The following is a 23,788-nucleotide window of genomic DNA, read 5'->3' as shown; positions in this document are numbered from 1 at the left end:
TCATCAGTGATCAAGCCAGTATTTAAGCCTCCCCGTTTCACTCACAGCCAGATTGTTCTTTGCCTCCATGCAAGACTCTCCAGCACTCATTCTTGGACTGATCTCCCGTTGCCGACCTCACCCGTCTCTGATTTACCTGCCTCGTCGTAATCCCGTAAATAACCTCAGCCCTCTGTCCCCGACCACGAGTTCTGCCTCAGCGTTCCTATTTCTGTCTGCTCCTCTGGGCTGTTTGGTGCTTTTCCGACGACAGTATCGCGGTGTGAGTTTCCCTGTCTGTTACCCGTTAGATCACTGTGGACTATTGACTTTGTGCTGTCACCCTCGCCATCGTGTGTGTGAATTCCCTGCCGACGCTTGCTGTTTTGTACTCCGGTTCGAGCTCCCGTACCCCCCAAAGACTCTCAAGGCTTCCAGCCTTCATCTAAAACAGTACAGTGAGTTTGTCCTGGTTCCTGTGTACGCTGTTGATAAAAGATATTACCCAAATTACCTGCCTGTGTTTGTGCTGCATTTGGGTCTAGACTACACCCGTTACAGTTTCGTAAGATATGTTAGTGATGTTTGTCACGTGACAATTCACATGTTGTATTATTGACATTTGTTTTCCGTAGTTGTTTCTGTACGTGTTTTACTTAGTTTACTTACTTATTTTAAGCCCAACCATGACGTTTTCCCTTACCCTAACTAAGTGGTTTTTTCTTGCCTAAATCTAACTGCGGATGTTTGCGTGGCGTACAAATGACACACTAAAATGCGTACTCATGACACGTGGAATGTCCATGTAATGTCGTGGTATTTATACAGCTTCCTGTGTTGCCACTGTACAACACATCACACACTATTTTTGGTGTATTTGCTGGATGAGCAGCTTTCGTTGAAATTAAATCTAGTCTGGTATCCATGGCCAAAAAGTGATTTTTTAACTCTGATATTATTTATTTCAGCTTCATCATGATCAGATTCAACACATATCTAGAACCTGGGCAGTCCTTCCAAGTAACTGAGATACATAACAAAAGCAGACAGCTGACTGAAATATAGATGAGCAGCCAGGGAGTGTTAGCGTGGAGTGAAGCTCTGGTGGGAAAAGAACCAAAAACACAGTGTTTGGATTTACTTGAGCTCAGCTGGAGACGGTTGTTGGAGCTCTTTCTCCGGTATCCTCGAGGCTCGGCTCGCTGTGAGCAAATGTTTCTCTCCCTCCATCCATCAGAGGCCTGAGGGATCCACTCACCATGTCGTCTGCTTCTTCTTGTTAATGCCTCTTCTCTCTCTGCGCCACGACGTCCAGCCCGGTCGAAGCCTGCAGGGAAGCAGCTTCTACGTCCCTCATGTGTCTCCTTATGTTGCTGCTCGTTGTTCTGCTCGGCTCCACTGATGAATTATAAAGGAGAGCAGGACGACAGAGCGGCCCCAGTACTGAGTGCATACTCAATGTTTGATTAGATTTAGGATGGAACTGAGGGCATTTCAGACCTGCAGTTTGTTTGCTTTGTTCCGATTCAAATTCACTAATTTACTACTTGTTACACTAATTTAATAATTGTTTCACCTGCCCCTTCGGTTCGTTTGTGTTCACACGGCAACAGTCAAGAGAGGACCAAGCGAGCAAGCTGCTCTCTCAGTGGTCTGAAATTTGTCTCAAAACGCTTCCTCCTCTTTACTCTTCCTCTTCTTTATTATGTTGGACCAGCAGAGCGTGCTGCTGAATGTTTTCATTGCGTTATGTTGTTAATATATTAGCGTTCATTAAATGAATACAATATCCAGCTCCAGCAAGCATCTAGACTGTGACTAGAAAACAAAGTCCTGATGCAGCTTATTAGAAGAATCTGCTGCTCCTCTGCTCTCATGAGCCTGAAGCTTATCGGCATGTTTGCATTGAGTACACAGTTCACATACTCAGCTCTGATTCCTCACATTGACACTTTACTGACAGACGACAAAGTGGTTAAGTGGTAAAGAGACTCACGAAGAGATGCACAATGACCACGAGGAGACTCACAAAGAGACTCACAACGACCACAAGACACTCACGAAGAGATGCACAATGACCACGAAGAGATGCACAGTGACCACGAAGAGACTCACGAAGAGATGCACAATGACCATGAAGAGATGCACAATGACCACGAAGAGATGCACAGTGACCACGAAGAGATGCACAGTGACCACGAAGAGACTCACGAAGAGATGCACAATGACCATGAAGAGATGCACAATGACCACGAAGAGACTCACGAAGAGATGTACAGTGACCACGAAGAGACTCACGAAGAGATGCACAATGACCACAAAGAGACTCACGAAGAGATGCACAAAGACCACAAAGAGACTCACGAAGAGATGCACAATGACCACGAAGAGACTCACGAAGAGATGCACAATGACCACGAAGAGATGCACAGTGACCACGAAGAGACTCACGAAGAGATGTACAGTGATCACAAAGAGACTCACGAAGAGATGTACAGTGATCACAAAGAGACTCACGAAGAGATGTACAGTGACCACAAAGAGACTCACGAAGAGATGCACAATGACCACAAGGAGACTCAGGAAGAGACGCATAACCATCATGACCATTTTGTTTAAATTGATTGACCGGTTGTCTGCAGGTTGTTGCTCCCGTGTGTCAGAAGACATTTGCATAAAGCTCAACCTTTAGGAGTCTTTGAGCGCAGCATGTTGTTCCAGGTTCAGTTCACAGTGAATGACGTCCTGTCTTCAGTGTTTGAGTCCGTAGGTGTGAGTTGAGTGGAAGATTTGTTAAAGAGTTTGTTTTTCTCCTCCTGGATTTCTATTCCAAGCTTTCTTCTCCTACACTGACAGACACTGACCAGCGCTAAGAGAAACTACTCTCACTTTAGCCCCCAAATAAAAAGTTAAAAGATGTTAACACAAAAATAAATATATGATCTTCTAAAATATCACGACATTTCAGCTGTGTGATCCCGTGTTTAGTGGCTCTAATCTGTTTCCCAGTGTGAAGTCTGTCGGGTTCAACATTTGAACACGCTGCTGCGTCCTCTGTTGTCTTCTGTAAGCAGACTATTAATGTCCCACATAGTGAATCCCCGACCGTCAGCCGTCTCCTCTCCTCACTGGAGCTGTGAATATTTCAGCAGTGAGCTGCAGGTTCTAGGTCAGTGTGTCAGTGTGTGATCTGCTGTGACAGACTGCAGAGAAACTGAAAGAGGGGGGGGGGGGAGAAAGTCTAAAACTACGCCGAGGAGGAGGAGAATGAGGAGGAAGAGGAGGAGGAGGAGTTCACTGAGTAAATCACCAACTGCTGATCACAGAGCCGCCTGAGTGATGATATTACTGCTCTGCTTTTAGGTTATATTTTCTAGTTTCCTGTTTTATTTTGAAAGACTTAACTTCTCCTGTCCTTTCAGTCCCGGTTCCTCATGTGTTTCAGGCCTCCTTGATTAGTTTCACCTGTCCCTCGTTAGCCCTCGCACACTCTGCACACCTGTTGCCATTTCCCTCATCAGCTCTGCCTGGCCGCCCCCCCCCCCTGCCCCGCCCACCTCCTCACCTGAATCTCATTCACTCGTCGGCAACACTCTTGTGTCTGTAGTCCACTAAAAGGTCAAATCATCACTTTCCCATAGCGCATAACCGCGAAGTTCATGATGTAAATTTCATCAGCAACTCTACAAGTGCACCGATTCAAATGTGTGGAATGTGTCTTCGTATCCAAACACATGGATCCACGTGGATCCCACAGGGGCATCTACAACCACAAAGCCACCAAACCACTAACAGACTAAAATCAACCACAAAGAGATTCACAACGACAATGAAGAAACGCAATACGACCGCAAAAATGCAAATCAACCACTAACAGACTCACAACGACCACGAAGAGATTCACAACATCCACAAAGAGACAAACAGCAACCACAAAGAGACACATGGCGACAATGAAGAGATTCACAACATCCACAAAGAGAATCACAGCGACCATGAAGAGACGCATGACGTTTTCTCGGTTTCACTATTTTCATGTCTTTGAGGATCACTAACACTTATCAAAGTGACATTAGCCGTGTTTCCATTCACATATTTATCGCGTTAGAAAAGCTTCAGGGAAACGGCAACATTTTATAAAACGTCCTCAATTGCCCAAAAACGTTTTTGTGCTTTTGCCGAAAAAAAGTTGATGCTCTAAATGGGATATGGAAACGTCTTTGCCGAATAAATTCTGACGCAGTGAGCATTTAACTCACATGACTGATCAGCTGTTTCTGCTGTCGGCGTCTTCTCAGATATTTATTTATATTGTTTTCATCTCCAGACAGCTGAAACAGGCCGATACTAGCTGACATGAAAGAACTATTAAAACAGATTCCTGAAGACCTCTCTCTATTTTTCGTTCGTAGATGGTTAGACGACCAAGACGACGTGTTTTGTGTCTAGTTTGCAACCTCTACTTCCTCTACTCTGTTTACTGGCGGATAACAGTCATAAAGCGTAGCCTATACCGCCGACCTCTGATGAAACTACGCAGCCTAGTTTATTCGTTTCAAACCAGTTGATGGCAACGCACCTAATTCACTTTTTCCTTTTGCGACATTTCAAAAGTTTACTAAAAATGTTGCTTGACACTCAAACAGAAAGCCGACTAGTGACAGCAGAGACGACTCTCTCCTTCTCCGGTTGTTGTGTTGATTCACATCTCTCTCTTGCCACTCGCTGACAGCCTCAAGTATTCTGTGTTTCTCTGTTTCTCCGAGCTGCAGCAGCTTCTCCTCCTCCTGCAGCCCTGAAGTTGAAAAGGGCAGAGCTAATGAATATTATAATCTGGCCTAGATTCCATGATAAAGCCTTGTAGGTGCTTGATGACAACGCCTATTACCATGTCTTTGAAATATGAAGTGTGTGGAGGGGGGATGTGTGTGTGTGTGTGTGTGTGTGCGTGTGTGCGTGTGTGTGTGTGTGTGTGTGTGTGTGCGTGTGCAGGCGGGATTAATTTTAGGAGGCAGTCAAAGGTCGCTGCAGATAAACAAACGGCGCCCGCTGAACTTGGAAACAGAGAGCGGGTGTTTTTCTGCTGATGAGGTTTGTTTTTGCAGCCACATTAAATCACGTTGTTTTCCAGGTCGCTGTTTGATGATCAATGAAATCAACTGGATCGTTTATTTTTACCCTTTTTTTTTTCTTCTTGTGGAGCGTGAGCAGGTTGCATGCACCTCGCTCAGGTTTTCTCAGTAATACCACACGGTGTTTGCTGCAGTGTTTGCTGCAGTGTTTGCTCTGAGTCATGTGACAGGAAGCAGATCAGATCTGGAGTATGTCAGGCTTTTAGGTGCGAGTGTTATCTAACAGCATCAGCAACACATTCAGGTTCAGTGAAGGTAGACGTGCAGATGATGTGCTGACATTCATACACCGATCAGCCGTAACATTATGACCAGCTGACTATTATTCAGTAGGTCCCCCTCCTGACTCGTGGAGGCCTGGACTCCACTAGACCTCTGAAGGTCTGCTGTGGTATCTGGCACCGAGCCGTCAGCAGCAGATCCTTTAAGTCCTGTAAGTTGCGAGGTGGGGCCTCCGTGGATTGGACTTGTTTGTCCAGAACATCCCACAGATGATCCATCGGATTGAGATCTGGAGAATCTGGAGGCCAAGTCAACACCTCCAACTCGTTGCCATCCACATGATGTAAAAGAAAACGTGATTCATCAGACCGGGCCACCTTCTTCCATCGCTCCGTGGTCCAGTTCTGATGTCCATTGTAGGCTCTTTTGGCGGTGGACAAGGGTCAGCGTGGGGCACCCTGACCGGTCTGCGGCTACGCAGGTCCGTACGCAACAAACTGCTCCTCACTGTGTGTTCTGACACCTTTCTATCAGAACCAGCATGAACTGTTTCAGCAGTTTGTGCTCCAGTAGCTCTTCTATTGGATCAGACAACACGGGCCAGCCTTCGCTCCCCACGTGCATCAATGAGCCTCGGGTCTGATCCAGTCGTCTAGACAGCACTATCTGGCCCTCGTCAAAGTCGCTCACATCCTTACACTGGTCCATTTTTTTCTGCTTCCAACACAAAGTTCAAAATGTTCACTTGCTGTCTAATATTTCCCCCCCACTGCCAGGTGCCAATTAGCAAATGCTAATACATGCTAACAGAAGATTGTGAACATGCTGAACCTGCTTAGCATCAGCATGTTAGCATTGCAGCTAATGATCTGCTTGGTGTCTTTGAGCGTGATGAACCGGTAAACCCACCACAATGTGTTTTCTCTTCCTGCTCCATTTTCTCTCCCAGTTTGACCTGGAAATAAAAAACACGCCAACGGGTATGAATCACCCTCTGCGGTCCCTCTGCGGTCCCTCAGGGGACGTTCATCACGTCCCCCATGTGCAAATAGGTTACTCCAATCTATCAAAGTCACCTTTCCTTCCTTCTGTAGTTTTTTAATAAACCATTAAGATTGTTCCACTGTTTATATTAAACTATATCTCCTGGAACAGTTTGAGGACAAACTGATGTCAGTCACAATCACAAAGATGTTTATTTCCCACTTTGTCCTTCTCGTCTCTCAGGATGTCAGCTGAGGGCAAACAGACAATTTAAAAAGTGGTTCCTCAGAGCTGAAGGAGCAGCAGTACTTTATTCTTCCAGTGATCAGAAATAAGTCTTAAGCAGTTCAGCTCGCTCACAAATTAGAACGTCATCAAAAGTGTGAATCCAAACTGTAACACCATCTCCTCCCGTCTGTAGGCCACCTCCCTGTTCATCTGCTGCTCTTCATTACAGTGACTGTATAAGGACAAACAGTAGACATTAGCAGCTTTAATCAAACAGGAAGTGAAGATGTGACGGTGAGCAGGGACAAATTTGTGAGCACAGAAATTAACTCGTACCACTACTGCAATATTATCCCAAAAATATGTATTTATCTGTTTCTGTTCGGTTTGTTTACTTTATAAGATACTGATTTAGAAGATACTATTTATTCTACCAGCTCATAGTGAAGTCAGACGGACAGGATCATCAACGAGGGGAGACGGGAAATATAAAACATTGATCCACAACATTTACTCAAACTTCTTCTTCAGTTACAGCAACTCAACAGTGGACTGATCTCCCTCCAGATGTTAGAGGAATATGTTGTCTCAGCAGGAATCTCTCTGATCCATCAGAGGCTGCTCTTTCCCTCGCCTCTTCCCCATAACCTGTACCGTACAGGCTACATGGTCCGAAAAATATCCGGAAAATGTCGAAAAAAATTTCCGAAAAAAAAGTCCGAAAAAATTTCTAAAATTGTCAGAAAAAAAGCCTAAAAAAGTCAGAAAACTGACCCAAAAAAGCCTGAAAAATGTTCTAAAATTGTCTGGAAAAAAAGCCTAATAAAAGTCAGAAAAATTGAAAAAAAAAGTCAGAAAGAAATTCAAAGAAATGTTAGAAATGTCCTTGATTATTTTCACCTGTCCCCCGTTAGCCCTGCACTCTCAGACCTCTGCACAACTGTTGCCATTTCCCGTATCAGCTCTGCCTGGCCTAGCTCGTCATTACCGCCAACAACATGTAGGCGTGTGCGCTGGAGTGGACTGTGGTGAATTGTGGGATACACTTCACTCTGAAGTGGTGTTAGGATGAGTGTGCTTCAACTGTGGATGTACTGGATGTTGGCATTTTCCAGATGTGGGACACACTCGCCTACCTGAAGCTACCTGGGACAGACCCTCTGGGTAACATCAGCTTTATCTCTGTTTCTGTACTTCCGACAACTCCGACAGAGTGAGACCTCTTCTCAGATGTCATATCTGTGTTTTGGACTCTGTTTACTCACCATCTATGACACAAACATGAAGTTTTACCTCATCTCATTTTCATTGTGACGCCCCTACAGAAGCAGGATGTAGTTTGGCACCAACAACCAGTTATGGCCTTTGATTTGAATTTATGTTGTTAGATAAAGTTACTTATTAAATCAAGAGGAGAAATTAAAGGCAGAATCAAAAAACAATAAATCTCATCAAAGACTTTAAAAAGTTTGTCGGCCTCAGGTGACTGAAAGGACTGAACAAGGAGACGCAGCGCTGCATGTCTGCCGCCACAGGCTGCTCGACAGTGATGGAACATCCTGTGTGTGTGTGTGTGTGTCTGTGTGTGTGTGTGTGTGTCTGTGTGTGTGTGTGTGTGTGTGCGTGTGTGTGTGTGTGTGTGTGATGGCAGACGACCAGATGGCTGATGGGAGGAGACTTGACAGGAGAGGTGAACTGTACCAGAGGGGGACAGCTGAATGGAGAAACAGACAGACATACGTAGTACACAATATTTGATCTATGTTTGAAAAGATATGACTAAAAAAAATTTGAATATAGAAATCTGCATTAAAATCTGCTTTTGAGAGTGAATTTTTCAGCTGAAACGCTCCCAGAGAGATCAGACTGGTGTGAACGTTGAGGAACACCGTGATGATTTCTCCTCCTGCTGCTCTGGTCCGATCACACTGAGGAGGCGTCTCGCTGTTTCAAACCAATAATAACACAAACATGATGAGCCTCTTTCAGACGTGTAGTACGGAACATCGCTGGCATCATCTGTCTGTGAAACTGGTGGATTCAGACGTTGGTGCTTTAACCACTTTATATGACATGATAATAAGTTAGACTGGTCTCATACACTGTCCGTAGGACAACCTGGTCTCATACACTGTCCGTAGGACAACCTGGTCTCATACACTGTCCGTAGGACAACCTGGTCTCATACACTGTCCGTAGGACAACCTGGTCTCATACACTGTCCGTAGGACAACCTGGTCTCATACACTGTCCGTAGGACAACCTGGTCTCATACACTGTCCGTAGGACAACCTGGTCTCATACACTGTCCGTAGGACAACCTGGTCTCATACACTGTCCGTAGGACAACCTGGTCTCATACACTGTCCGTAGGACAACCTGGTCTCATACACTGTCCGTAGGACAACCTGGTCTTATACACTGTCCGTAGGACAACCTGGTCTCACGGTCAAATACCATTACAATTTGACATGTGTCCGCCACACAAATATCCGCAGTTAGGTTCAGTTAAAAAAAACACTTAGTTAGGTTAAGGAAAACATCATGGTGGGGCTTAAAATAAGTACGTAAACTAAGTAAAATATGTAAACGACGTAACACAACTACAGAAAACACGTCACAAACATCAATAAAAAACACGTCACTAAAAACGTCACTAACGTAAGGTTACAAAACAAAACACCGGTCAACAACAACGGTCTCAAACACACGTCTCATAGTTAAAAGTCCTGTCCACTTCTACCACTCGCCCACCATAAGTGGTCTTTCTTGCTTTTCCTACTACGTCATTAACTCTTACCGTAGCATTTATACGCGGATGCATTTACATTGCAGTCAGTACAGGATACATGGCGTACAAACGACACGCGGAAATCAAGAAAGACGTACTGATTGCACGCTAAACGCCTTGAGCATTATCGTGGCATTCAAAAGCCTTTTTGTGCTCACGGGCTGCATGGCTATACCTACGAAAAGCAATGCACTGCAATTTGTATATATCCCACAAAATCAATGCGTAAGCCATGTAATTGTGAACAAGTAGCAGCGAACGCTTCGTAGGGAGGAGGTCGGGGTGGATGGGTGGGTTAAAAAAGACCAGTGAGACGGTGTTTGTGTGAAACCAGAAGTTGATTTATTTGTCACATAACGTCCGTACTGAAGTAACGCCACTTCAGATGATCTTTTCCTGCTTCCATTTACATGATCTAATGAATAAAAGGTACCAAATGAAGTACTCTATTGGTATGGGTATCCCTTTAAGGGTACTGGTATCATCATTTTTTAAACGATAATCAGCCCCCCCCCCCACACACACACACACACACACACACACTGAGACCTCGTCCAGATGGGCCGAGCGAGCGGAGCGTCACCGGAGGAGCGAGTCACCGTGGCCCCAACAGATTTTGGCCCCAGGACCGTCTCCGCCCCCCCGCGGCCTCCTGGAGAACAGCCAGACGACGAGCTGCTTCACTCTGCTGCGTGTCAACATTTAACCCAAAATATCAGCCGCACATTATGAGACGGATGATTCTCTCTCGATGGCTGTGGAGCACGAACCTGTTCCAGACCTCTGAGTCGCTGCCAGCTTTCTCTTGTTTCTGACGACTCCAGCAGGTCTGGTGTTCTGGTGTTCGTTGGCTTCTGTTTCTCCAGCTGATCACAACTTTGTGATTAAGAAGAGAGACGTCATCTCTCTGAACCAGAGACACAAACATGGTGACATGAAGTGTGGATGAGATGCACGCAGATGTATGGGACGTACCATCCAGGAGACCGCTGCGTCATGTCGCAATCAGCTGTTTGTTCGTGTTCAGTTTTACTTTCACTCTTCAAACGTAGTAGCTTTAACCCCAACCATGTCGTTCTTTCCTAAACCAGACTAAAGAGGTTTAATCCTAGACTGACATAGCGTCAGTATGTGACGAGTTGGGATGAGAACGTGTTAACATAATTGATTGAATCTCTCTTTTTTCTGTGTTGCAGGTTTGCCAGCAGCTGTGAAGAAGACACACACATGTAAGTTCTCTGTCTGATCAGCTGACTGTTGGATGGGGATGTGGGAACTGGGGATGAATCACTGCTACTTCTGGTTTATAAGCTCACTAAAGACGGTGAATGTTGGGGTGAAGGAGTCATTTAAGATGCTGGTTGTGAGCCCAGGAGCTGGACTCAACTTCCCAGACTCCTTTGCTCTGGAACAGGCAGGTTTGTTTAAGAAATGAATGTGTTTAGGTGTGTTATCTGTTGGTGACCCATAATCCCCAACACAATGCTCTGTACCTTCAGCTTTCACTGGTGCGTGTGTCAACATTTAGAGAGATCTGTCACCTGTTTTGCTTGGGACTACTTCTTTGATAGAAGGTACTTCAAGTCCTACAAACTGAGTTGTATTCACCTCGATTGTATCTGGGTAGATGAAGCAAAGCTGTGCATGTCTAGACACCACTAGAGGTTCAGTAATTTGAACTATTTCTTGGTGTAATTTGGGTGAACTGACCCTTTAGAGCCTCTTAAGGGGAAGCTGGTCTCAGCTGAACAGAAACAGATTCACTAGATGTCATTTTAATGCCGCTCTCTGCTCTCTGCGGTGCTCTGGAACTTTAGGTTTGGCTCATTAGAAGCAGTTTTTGCTGTAGAACATGCGAGAGTTGTGCAGAATAGACGAGGATGAATGTGTGACGGGGGACTGCTGCCAGAGTTGTCTCTCTCATTAGAGCTGATAAGGATGGATAATGAATGTGAGATCCTCCTGCAGTCGTCTGTGCGTGGGATGATCGGAGGGAGAGAAAACGCTGATCCTTCAGGCGCCGTGGAGGCATTTTCCAAACAAGTCGTATAACGTGCTGCTGTGAATCTATTGACTGGGTCTGATGAGGGGAGGCGGAGAGCTCCGCCGCCAGAACGACGAGCCTCTCCAAGCGTAAATCGTCCCCCTGTTCTGCCAATTTGGAGGAAGAATGGAGCTCCCGCTGCTCCTCAGTTTCCTCTCTCAGCTGGCAGGAGTCGCTCTCGCCTGCAGCCCTCTCGTCTCCGACACACTGATGTTTACTCTGCCCGCCTGTTTTCAGCCTTAATCGTTTCCAATGATGCTCCGCAGCTCAGCTGGGATTTGTTTTATGAAGCAGAGTGGGATGTTGCTGCACTTCAGTCCTTTCACTGATTTAACTTTCTTTTTTTAAGGAAGTTTTCTGTTTTTCTTGTTCCATGGAACAACAAGAAGTAAAAGCATTGCTCAGGGCCACTTAGATCCCGTAGTGTTGTAGTGGAGGGTCGATACAGCAGGTCAGCTGAAGTCATGTTAGTTTAAAGTTAGACGCTGGGTGGGCTGTCAGTAGACACAACACACTCGGCTCCTGATTGGACGAACGCCTTCCCTCCGTTGGCTGCTGCTCCCAGCTTTCAAACCAGAAACTTTGCGGCTCGTTTGGAAACTTTCTTCTCTTATGTCACAAAAATAGTTCATCGAAATGTGTTTCTGAAAACATTTGAGGCGAGAAATAAGCCGTGTAGACTAGACCTCAACTTTATGCAAATGAGGAACCGCTGTCGTGACGCTCCGTCTCTCGAATCGCGCCGCCACGCTACCAGAATGCATTGCTGCACGGCTGCTTACATAGACAATGAATGGGAAGCGTGGAAAGGACGGATCCTGTGGACACGTATCATTACTCCCAACTCATCAAATAGCGCCGCTTAGTCAGAGCCCTCAGCATCGGAGACCGACGCACGAGGTTCCCCTCTTGCATTACTTTTGGACGGACCAGGGACGGTGTGTCAATATATGCTCGTTACATGCATAGTGTCCTTTCAAAATAAACTTCCATTTTCACAGGGAGTTAGGTTTAGGCAACACAACCACTTAGTTAGGGTTAGGAAACGGTCGTGGTTGACATTTACTTCACTGACGAACGACTCACGTGACTCACAGGACTGACGATACCAGCAAGTCACGGGCCTGATGACTGATGTGACAAAACAAGTCAACGTTACGTTTAGTTTCACACGGGACACGAACAGCGGTCTCCTGGTTGAAGGTCTTGTGTTTGTGCGTTTGGTCACGTCCTCAGCTGATGAGTATCTTTAGATTCGTGCTGCTGGGAGGATGAATGGATGGATGTGATTTCTGCTGATATGTGATTATACTTTTCTCTCTTGTCGTCTGCATCACACCTCCTTCCTTCCTCTTCGTGCCTCGATTCCCTCCTCTCACTTTGAACTGTTGGTCTGTGAACCACAGTGACGAGAGGAGGCAGCACGAACACGTCAGGTGTTGTTTTTATGATGCTGCTCTCCGTTTGTCCTGCTGAGGAAAACTGTTTAGTTTAATCACAGTGATAAACTCATTAATATTAAACCATGACACACGCACACACACACACACACACACACACACACCAACAGGAACACACTCCAGCAACACACAGTCAGACATGAGGTTGACGAACACAGGACTCTCACCAGGGAGACCTGTTGGTGCCCCGTGTGAAAACAAAAGTACATTTTGACTTACCGCTTTTTAAACAATGATGTTTTCCGTAACATTGTTTTATGTAATGTTGTTAACGTTGTTACGCTTGTTATGAAACATTACGTAAGAAAGTCCGCTAAGGGCGGTTGTTACAGTTGTTGCGTTTCTTTGGTACGATATTATTTGAACACAAACCAAGATATTTTTTCTAACCTTAACCAAGTAGTTTTGCTGCCTAACCCTAACCACTCATTTCACTGTGGCGTTGTGTGTTTCTGCAAGCGTGATACGAGGCGGATATGAAACGTATTTATGAAACATATTTTTTGGTTCAGAGACGTTGACGTTCAACGTATCCGTGTGACTTTAGATTCTTTAGTGTGTTCTCTTTGAAGGAAACGTTCTCTACGCGCTCGCAACTGCTCAACTCGCTCACTCGTCAAGTTGACTTTTGAGACTTTGGAGGCGTCAGAGATTGTACAGTAGGTGTTGAATGTGACCAATCAAAGGAGCGGACACATCAGCCACTGTCTACTCCATCCCCGCCTCCAAAGTCTCAAAAGTCAACTTGACGAGCGAGAGAGGGTCGAGGGAGCGCTGATCACAGCCCCCGCGCTCGTGCGACTGCATCTGTGCACGCGGAGCAGAAATGCTTCCTCGCGATGATGCTTTTCCGCTTGCGGATACTGTTCTGTGCACGCGCTGGTTTTGATACTAATTAAACGCCATGACCAGAGATGAGGGTTGGATCGTAGATGGAGCGGTAAATCCAGAGCTTTGCCTTCCGACTCATCTCCCGCCTCACCACAACGGTCCAGTACAGCGCCCGCATAACTGCTGACGCCGCATCGAACCGCCTGTCCATTTCCCGCTCCAATAAATAAATATAATGCTGCATAAATAACGCTCAATATTATTATTATTATTATTATTATTAATAATACATAAATATAGTAATGATAATAATATTTATGCGGCACTTTTTCAAAACAAAGTTAGAAGGGCTTTATGTGCTTGACTTGTTTAAAAACTGATAAAAACATTTCAGGAGTGTAATGAAACAAATCAAAACAACAGAATAAAGAGTGATATTAAACTTCTCATCTAACTCTCAGCAAGAAAGCAAATAAACATTCCTCAACATGTCAAACTGTTCCTTCAATGCATCGGTTTTTAAGTCATTAAACAAACATCCTGTTGGAGTTCAGGTCCTTTAAAGTGAATTAGAACTAAAACGTTCAGAGACGTCCTCTCTCTCTCTTCTCATTGGCTGACAGCCGTGTCAGTCAGGACGGGGGGAGGGCGGAGCCTGGGGGGGTGGTGGTGATGTCAGAGTCACATGGATCCTCATGTGGTGCAGAGAGCAGCCGAGGATGACAGAGCTGAGAGAGAGCTGCTGCTGATCACACAGAGAGAGAGAGAGAGAGTCCTCCTGCTGCTGCTCCCTCCATGAGTCTGGATTATAAATATGTATTTTGTGATTTCTGCCATGAAAGGTAAGAGTTAAAAATAACTCTCTCTTTGTCTTTAATGTGTGTGTCCATCTGTCAAGATCCATCCAGAAGCATGACAGACTGATTTCATGTTTGTTATCTTTATTCTCTCCTGCTCATGAACTTCTGTCAAAGATGTTTTATTTCTGTCTGAGAGGATGCTCCACTCTGTCTCTCAAAAGCACCTCTGAATAGGTGTTATGAACCTCTCTGTTAGGTAACAGCTCTGTTTTATGTTTTCATAAAGTGCAGCTGTGTTTGGTGAAGAACTGGTTTCAGTGTTTAGTAGTTGTGTACATGTGTTCTTGTGTTTACTGTGGAGCCGGAGAACAAGACACCTTCACTCGTCGTGTGAACACTATTTTGGGAACTGTCAGTCAAATGAGTTTGCACTGTAAAGGAATGTGATATGAGAGGAGATGAGGTGAGTGTGTGGTGGAGAGGAGGAGGAGGAAGAGGAGGAGGAGGAGGAGATAGAGGAGGAGGAGGAGGAGGATGTGGTCGAATGAAACGGGACAGTTTGAGTAAATAAAAGTTGGTCAGGATGAAACCTGACGATGTTTTAGTCCGATCCTTGCAGAGTGTTGGATGGATTGTCATGTCATTTTCTACATAAATTCATGGTCCCCAGAGGAAGAATCCTGCTGACTTCGGTGATGTTCTGACTCTTTATTTAGGGTGTGTTTTGGGGAAATGTCTGGACAGTTATTAAAAGGATTTCCATGACATTGGGTTCAGACAGTCATGTTCCCCTCAGGATGAATCGTCAAATTTAAATATTTTTTATGCAGCGATTTTTTTCCCAACAATACACAAATTATGTGCAAAAAAAACCCCAAAATGTTTTGCTGTTCAGAACTCATCGCTGCTTTTGCAGATGATGTGGTCCTGTTGGCATCATCGGTCTGTGACCTCCAGCACTCACTGATTGTGAAGTGTCTGGGATGAGGATCAGTATCTCTAAACCTGAGGCCATGGTTCTCAGCTGGAAACCGATGGATTGCCTACTCCGGGTAGGGAACGAGTCCTTACCCCAAGTGAAGGAGTTCAAGTACCTCGGGGTCTTGTTCGCGAGCGAGGGGACGATGGAACGTGAGATACGAGACAGAGAATCGGAGCAGGGGCGGTATTGCATTCGCTTTACCGCACCGTTGTGACGAAAAGAGAGCTGAGCCGGAAGGCAAAGCTCTCGATATACCGGTCAGTCTTCATTCCTACTCTCACCTATGGTCATGAGGGTTGGGTCATGACCCAAAGAACGTGATCGCGGGTACAAGCGGCTGTAATGGGTTTCCTCAGGAGGGTGGCTGGCGTTTCCCTTAGAGATAGGGTGAGAAGCTCAGTCATCCGTGAGGAACTCGGAGTAGAGACGCTGCTCCGTTGCGTTGAAAGGAGCCAGTTGAGGTGGTTCGGGCATCTAGTAAGGATGCCCCCGAGGTGTTCCAGGCACGACCAGCTGGTAGGAGGCCACGGGGAAGACCCAGGACTAGGTGGAGAGATTATATCTCCACACTGGCCTGGGAACGCCTCGAGATCCCCTAGTCAGAGCTGGTTAATGTGGCCCGGGAAAGGGAAGTTTGGGGTCCCCTGCTGGAGCTGTTGCCCCCGGCAACCCGACCCCGGATAAGAGGTTGAAGATGACTGATGAGTGTGTATTCAGAACTAGCTTGAAGTTGAAAGTTTGCTCCTCAACCTTGCCAAAGCAGCCGAAACGTCCAGGAGTTATATTTGTTGACCTCATCCTCAGCTCTATCATGTGAGGCGTGTCAAGTGCCCCCCCTAGCATCAACAGCATCAACAGCATCAATAGAATCTGGAGTATCTAGAGTATTTGTACGCTGTGTTATTACTACTTTTACTACAACTTCTTCCACCTCTGCATTACGTAGAATTCACACCAGGCAGCGACGAAAGTGCGGCTCGCCGCAATAATTAAATGTTTCTGCAGCCAGGAGGCGTGATCTTGTGTTGCAGGCGGGAAGAAATTCTTTGTAACACAGGTCAACACGTCATGGGATCTGTTTACTGATTAGCTTCCGGTCTTCTCTGGCCGCTAAAAGTTGAACTTTTCCCCAACCAATGTTTGGCCGCACTTCGCCGCAGAATCAAACGGCCGCAGCTCGCTGGGCTCCTGAGCGTATTCGTAGACGTTGCATGGCAGCTCGCCACATGAGACACAAATCACTCTGCTACTTCAGCACCACGGAGAGCGCCATGAATTTAATAATACTCAGCACAGTTAGGCTACTGATATTTCAGAGTCGTGGTCGGGGCCATAGATTCTAACTTACTGATATTTCAGAGCCGTGGTCGGGGCCATAGATTCTAACTTACTGATATTTCAGAGCCGTGGTCGGGGCCATAGATTCTAACTTACTGATATTTCAGAGCCGTGGTCGGGGCCATAGATTCTAACGTACTGATATTTCAGAGCCGTGGTCGGGGCCATAGATTCTAGCTTACTGATATTTCAGAGCCGTGGTCGGGGCCATAGATTCTAACGTACTGATATTTCAGAGCCGTGGTCGGGGCCATAGATTCTAGCTTACTGATATTTCAGAGCCGTGGTCGGGGCCATAGATTCTAACGTACTGATATTTCAGAGCCGTGGTCGGGGTAATAGATTCTAACGTACTGATATTTCAGAGTCGTGGTCGGGGCCATAGATTCTAACTTACTGATATTTCAGAGCCGTGGTCGGGGCCATAGATTCTAACTTTCTGATATTTCAGAGCCGTGGTTGGGGCCATACATTCTAACTTTCTGATATTTCAGAGCCGTGGTCGGGGCCTTAGATTCTAACTTAATTTACCCCTCACAAATCGGCTACTTGATATTATTATAGTGCATCAACACCTCTAATTTAAAGAGTAATATTATAAATGAAAAATAAACCTTTGACTTTGGTTAGAAGCTGTATATCTGCTGGGGATGATTGTGCACGTTGCTGTATTTGTCCTGACTTCAACCCAAAATGCACTTGACTTTAATTCCATGGGTGTTAGTGTTTCTCATTCATTCAAAATGTTCAAATCTGTATTTTCCAGGCTTGACTGTGTGTGTGTGTGTGTGTGTGTGTGTGTATGTGTGTGTGTGTGTGTGTGTGTGTGTGTGTGTGTGTGTGTGTATGTGTGTGTGTGTGTGTGTGTGTGTTTTAAATCTGTCTGGTAGAGCTCCACAGTCTGTGAGAAAGAGCTGCATGAGGCGTTTAGCCAGCCCGTTATGTCACAGGATTACAACAGCCAGGAGATTATTTAACTGTTCTCTGCAGGGAGGCGGGGAGGGGCGTCGGGGGGGTGGCGGGAGGTGACATCACTGGTGACATCACTTCTACCTCAGCCACTAAAACATGTGAAGAAATGGCTGAAAATGACGATAATCAGTCCGACTTCTTTCACATTCTCGTGCAACAACTTCCAGTAAAGTGAGTTGATGGAGAGAGAAGCTGGAGACGGAGGGAGGTGTCGGTGAGGGACAGATTGAGAGTTTTGGAGGTCGGACAGACCTCCTGACCGGAGCAGAAGGAGACAGGCGGCCGTGGGCTGGTCAGCCCAGGAGGAGGAGCTCCGGGTCGGAGGACAGGTCAGCAGAGCAGGCGGCCTGCTGTCCACCAGCCTGGAGAGACCCGACACACACCGGCGTCAGGGAGAAGGAAACACTAGAGGCTGTTAACAGTCCTGGTTAGTGCCGCTCGGTTCGTGACTTTCTTCGGTTTGGTGTGAAAAGAGAAATGGAAACAGTAGAAGAGAAACTAAAATCAGACTTGAACAAAACTTCAGCTGCAACAGAAGAGAAAAAAAGAGAGAATGGCGGCTTCACATTTCCCAACCAAACCTTGACATATTTCAAAGGCTCGGTGGCTAACCGGCCCTCCTCTCCTTCTCCGCTCCCTCTTTGATCCGCTTCTCTGGAGAAACTTTATTATTATTATTCGAACGCTGTGGTTTCAGATAATTTATCCATCAGGGATTTGTTTTGCTCGAGCTTTTAGCATTCGGAGTAAACACAGTAACCGGCGCGGTGGCGCTCATGAAATTCTTCCAGCTCATTAGCCCCTTCACGTATACTGCTAATTACACATTATACAGTGCTAACTATACGGAGAGCATCTGCGGCGTCCACGGGGGAAAACTCTGCAAGGTTCAAGTGTTCATATGGAGCTCTGAATTTAATTACTTGGTTTCAGTCACCACTCAGAGTTTGTGTCAGCACGGAAGTTCTCTGAGCTGAACCGAGATCGCCCACATGCAGAAATGTTTTCTGTTTTTAATGTTCTGACAGACAAACAGCACCAAACAGTGTTGGATTGGTTCACCAGACGCTTTGTGTGCTTCTTGTTTTAGTGAGCGGTTCCTGTTCACAAACAAACCAGAGGAGTAAACATGAAGTCCTACAGACTGTCAGGTAACTCACTGATCGTCATCCTGCATCATCAGGACCAACGTGGGGAAAATCAAATTCACTTTAATACTTCTGATGTGCATATTTATGTTCTTTGATTAATAACTGATTATAAGCATTATTAGTATCATTAAACTGCAAATCAATCGCGTGTTATGAATAAAATTTAACAGGTAGAGACAATAATGCATGGAGAGGTGGTCGTGTTGCTCTGGCTCTATCTATCCAGCGTGGAGAGGAGGTTGTGTTGCTCTGGCTCTTATCTATCTGGTGTGGAGAGGTGGTCGTGTTGCTCTGGCTCTATCTATCCAGCGTGGAGAGGAGGTTGTGTTGCTCTGGCTCTATCTATTTGGTGTGGAGAGGTGGTCGTGTTGCTCTGGCTCTATCTGTTTGGCGTGGAGAGGAGGTTGTGTTGCTCTTGCTCTATCTATCTGACGTGGAGAGGAGGTTGAGTTGCTCTGGCTCTATCTGTTTGGCATGGAGAGGAGGTTGTGTTGCTCTTGCTCTATCTATCTGACGTGGAGAGGAGGTTGAGTTGCTCTGGCTCTATCTGTTTGGCATGGAGAGGAGGTTGTGTTGCTCTTGCTCTATCTATCTGACATGGAGAGGAGGTTGTGTTGCTCTGGCTCTATCTATCCAGCGTGGAGAGGAGGTTGTGTTGCTCTGGCTCTATCTATCTGGTGTGGAGAGGAGGTTGTGTTGCTCTGGCTCTATCTATCTGGTGTGGAGAGGAGGTTGTGTTGCTCTGGCTCTATCTATCTGGCGTGGAGAGGCGGTTGTGTTGCTCTGGCTCTATCTATCTCGTGTGGAGAGGAGGTTGTGTTGCTCTGGCTCTATCTGTTTGGCATGGAGAGGAGGTTGTGTTGCTCTTGCTCTATCTATCTGACATGGAGAGGAGGTTGAGTTGCTCTGGCTCTATCTGTTTGGCGTGGAGAGGAGGTTGTGTTGCTCTTGCTCTATCTATCTGACATGGAGAGGAGGTTGTGTTGCTCTGGCTCTATCTATCCAGCGTGGAGAGGAGGTTGTGTTGCTCTGGCTCTATCTATCTGGCGTGGAGAGGAGGTTGTGTTGCTCTGGCTCTATCTATCCAGCGTGGAGAGGAGGTTGTGTTGCTCTGGCTCTATCTATCCAGCGTGGAGAGGAGGTTGTGTTGCTCTGGCTCTATCTATCCAGCGTGGAGAGGAGGTTGTGTTGCTCTGGCTCTATCTGTTTGGCATGGAGAGGAGGTCGTGTTGCTCTGGGTCTATCTGGTTGGCGTGTGAGAGGAAGTCATGTTGCTCTGGCCCTCTTCCTGAGGTTTCTTCCATTTTTTCCCTGTTAAAGGTTTTTTTAGTTTTAGTTTTTTAGTTTTTCCTTATCCGATGAGAGGGTCGTACTGTAAAAGACAGAGGGAGTCGTATCCTGTACAGATTGTAAAGCCCACAGAGGCAAATTTGTGATTAGTGATTTTGGGCTACACAAATAAAATTGACTTGACTTGATTAGCAGCTGTGTTTTACAGTAGCCTAGAGGTGCCTAAATTACTGGAATGATTAATTATAATTAATTATATTAACCTTGTTGGTTCACGTTCATTCCATTTCTTCCTGACCTCTCGGTGATGCCAGATTGAACGTTCTTCCAGCTGCTATCAGTTCGCTGCACATAAAACGATAAAACGTGTATCCTGATGCTGAGAAAAATAAACAGTGAACGTTGTGGACAATCAAATCAAAATGAGCTGCATCATGGGTTTAATATTAGTTTGGTTTTGAGTTAGGATGGAGATGTGTTTATGGATGTACTTCTGTGTTTGATGAGTTAATTAGTTCAAGAGCACAGATATCTTTACTAGTCTGGGAAAGCATTCTCCAGAGATATGTTGAGTGTGTTGCTGAACCTGATGTCAACCTCACAGTAAATGTACGTGAACATGAAGAGACTCCCAGAGTGTGGAGATTACTGTGGTGACGTGCTGGAGAGGTGACTCAGCGAACCACCAACTGTGGCTGTTGAACAAGCTGTTGCTTCATCTGCTGACGGGCTGCATGAGTGTGTTGGTGTTCCACGTGCGCTGCCATATGTCTGCCGTTATTACATCCACACTGAGATTATGTGGAAGCTGGACGAGGAGATTAAAGAACCCACTGGCAACGTCTGGCCCGTGAGCAAGGCACTTCATCCTGCTGAAGAAAGTAAAGGTTGACTACAGCTCATATCAGCAGCAGCTGCAGTCATCTGTTCAGTTACAGTACACGATATGCACGATAAGAACAATTAGACCTAAAGCCTATAAATAAAACACGTTCTCACTCCCAACTCGTCAAATTCCGCCGCTTGGTCAGCGCCCCTACGTCATCGGAAACCGACGTACGGGCTAACCCTATTGTGTTACCTTTGGACTGACCGGGGACGGCGTGTCAATATATGCACGTTACATGCGTAGTGTCCTTTCAAAATAAACTTCCGTTTTCACAGGAAGTTAGGTTTAGGCAACACAACCACTTAGGTAGGGTTAGGAAAAGGTCATGGTTGACGTTAACTTCACTGACTAGGGACTCCTGGGACCGACGACACCGACGAGTCTTGTGACTAAAGACTGACGTGACAAAATAAGTCAACGTTACTTTTAGTTTCATGAACAGCAGTCTCCTGGTTGAGAGTCTTGTGTTTGTTTGACCCGTCCAGCACCCCTCCCGTCCGCAATGAGCAGACTCTCACGCTATTAATACTACGTCACTGCTCCGACCATCGAATAGTGCCACGGGCGGGTGGGTTTGCTAAAGGGTGCCTCCGTGCGTTGGTTTCCTGACCAAACGGCGGTACTTGAAGGGTTGGGAGTGAGAACGGGTTGATAAATACACTGTAATGATGGAAGATGGAAGCAAATGGACATCTGAAACGCATCCAGTGAAGATAATTCAGATAATTTAATAAACTCTGTGAAGGGAAAACAGACATTGGCCAATATGTCAAGCATGTCAAGGTTGGAAATTGGTCTTCAACCCAAAATTCACATGGTAGAACACATTTGGTCCCACTTTTAAAGTGAGATTATATGTTTTGTTTATTTGAATTAGCCACCAGAGCATGTGAGTGAAACGCGAGCGGGAGGATTTTTTAAAAGTTGGTTGCCTTGTCTCTCGCTCCATCCTGCTCCAATTTAGTTCCAGGACCTCCAGCGCCCACACCATGAGCTCAAAGCATGCCCGAGCGAGGCCGACCTAAAATGTTGTCGGCATTTGAATGCTGAGTGTGTCTATTCATTGTGTTTAAAGTAGGTGTATAATATTATGAGTATTATACTATTTGTAGAATTAGATTCCAGTGATAGCTGCGTAGGATTTCTCGCCACTATTTTTCATATTTATTTTCGTAATTAATGACTTTATAATCTCGCAAATTTATCATTTTTTTCTCATAAATTTGCAACTTTAATCCTGAAATTCTGACCCCCGTCCCCGGCTCCATAATTATTTGTTTTTTAACTTACAATGACCCTAATATACACCATCGTAGATTTGCTGTTGAAAGCAGGAGCGAGCTCATGTTTTCATTTAACATTACTGATTATAGAAAATACATTTCTAGTCCCGGTTGTGACTTGATCTTCCATCATCGTGCTGTTATCACACAGACTTTCTCTCCTCTTCGTCCATCACTCATCACAAGCCTCAGTAGCCTCAGTAGCCTCAGTAGCCTTCACAGTGAGCCTTAAAAAAACAAAGCAGATGTTTGTGTTTGCAGCTGGATGTGTTAAAAATATCTGCTGCTCTCACATCAGCTCTAATTTCAGGCGGTGGCTTTGTTGAACGTCCTCTTTGATGTTGAAATGTAGAATTCAGACGGGATTAACTCGAGAGAGAGAGCTAATTACTGCAGCGCAGACGCACGCCTGCGTGTGTGTGTAAGTGTGTGTGTGTGTGTGCGTGTGTGTGTGTGTGTGTGTGTGTGTGTGTGGTTTCAGTGGTATGTTTCCATCATTGGTGTGTATGTGTGAGCTTTTCATTTGTTGTTGACTTTGAAACATTTATTGATGCTAAAATATCCACGACATCTGAAATATGTCCCTCTGTTTATTATCAACATGCTTCAGTTCAATAAACATAAACATAGATAAACTTTATTGACATTGACATTTATATATCTTCTTTCTAGTCCTAGTTACAACCACTCAAAGCTCTTTACACTACATGCAGGCACCCATTCACACACACATTCATACACTGATGTCAGAGGCTGCCATGCAAGGAGCCACACTGATGGCTCAGCCTTCTGAAGCTATTTGGGGTTCAGTATTTATGTGTATAAAACAAATGCATACGAATGCATATGTCAAAATTACAATCCAAACACACGTCAAATTGCATCGACATCTATGAGATCTTCAGTTTTCTTTCCCCTTAAAAGTGGCGCTTCCTTGACTGTTTTTGCAAAGTACCTGTATATGTGACGGTCTGATGTATTCTGCAGGAGCTTGATGAGTGGATGAGTCATGAGAGTCTTTAGCGCCACGCGCTCCACGCAGAAAATCCCCTCTAACTGTTGCATGCAGTGTCTGACTTTCATGGAAATGCACGGCAGCGAGGGCCCGTTCAACGCTGCTTGCAGCTTTCATTTTGTATTGTTTCTTAATAACTTTATTGTTTGAATCGGGAGAGAAACCTTTCCATGATCTCAGGCTGTGTTTTAAATGAATTGACTGCACTTTGTTGTGGTAGTTTACACATCTTCTAAACTCATTCATGTCAATAGAAAGGTCAGATATAATATTCAGATTGTTGTTCTGTCCTAATAAAGATTATTCACAATGCTGAATTCATGTTTTGTCCACATGCATCCATGATGGAGTATCAATGTCGCTCCATGCAATCTAAACGTTGTACTACAGAGGACTC

At 45.4% G+C, this 23,788-nt stretch overlaps 1 protein-coding gene across 2 annotated transcripts in view; it reads left to right on the top strand.

The window, feature by feature from the left end:
- The window catches only part of LOC141781717 (nuclear receptor ROR-alpha A-like), a 95,278-nt gene that overhangs the window by 53,076 nt on the left and 18,414 nt on the right, over positions 1-23,788 (top strand). Inside the window, exon 2 of one of the 2 annotated variants that reach the window (XM_074657506.1) lies at positions 10,533-10,565. In XM_074657506.1, the coding sequence (XP_074513607.1) occupies positions 10,533-10,565 (33 nt within the window). Of the gene's footprint in view, positions 1-10,532; positions 10,566-14,375; positions 14,514-23,788 lie in introns of those variants that run through there. The other variant, XM_074657515.1, reaches the window with a different exon arrangement.

This window comes from Sebastes fasciatus, chromosome 2, assembly GCF_043250625.1.
Source record: "Sebastes fasciatus isolate fSebFas1 chromosome 2, fSebFas1.pri, whole genome shotgun sequence".
Lineage (NCBI taxonomy): Eukaryota > Metazoa > Chordata > Actinopteri > Perciformes > Sebastidae > Sebastes > Sebastes fasciatus.
Note: the sequence above shows the minus strand (reverse complement) of the source record. Positions and strands in the feature narration are given on the sequence as shown.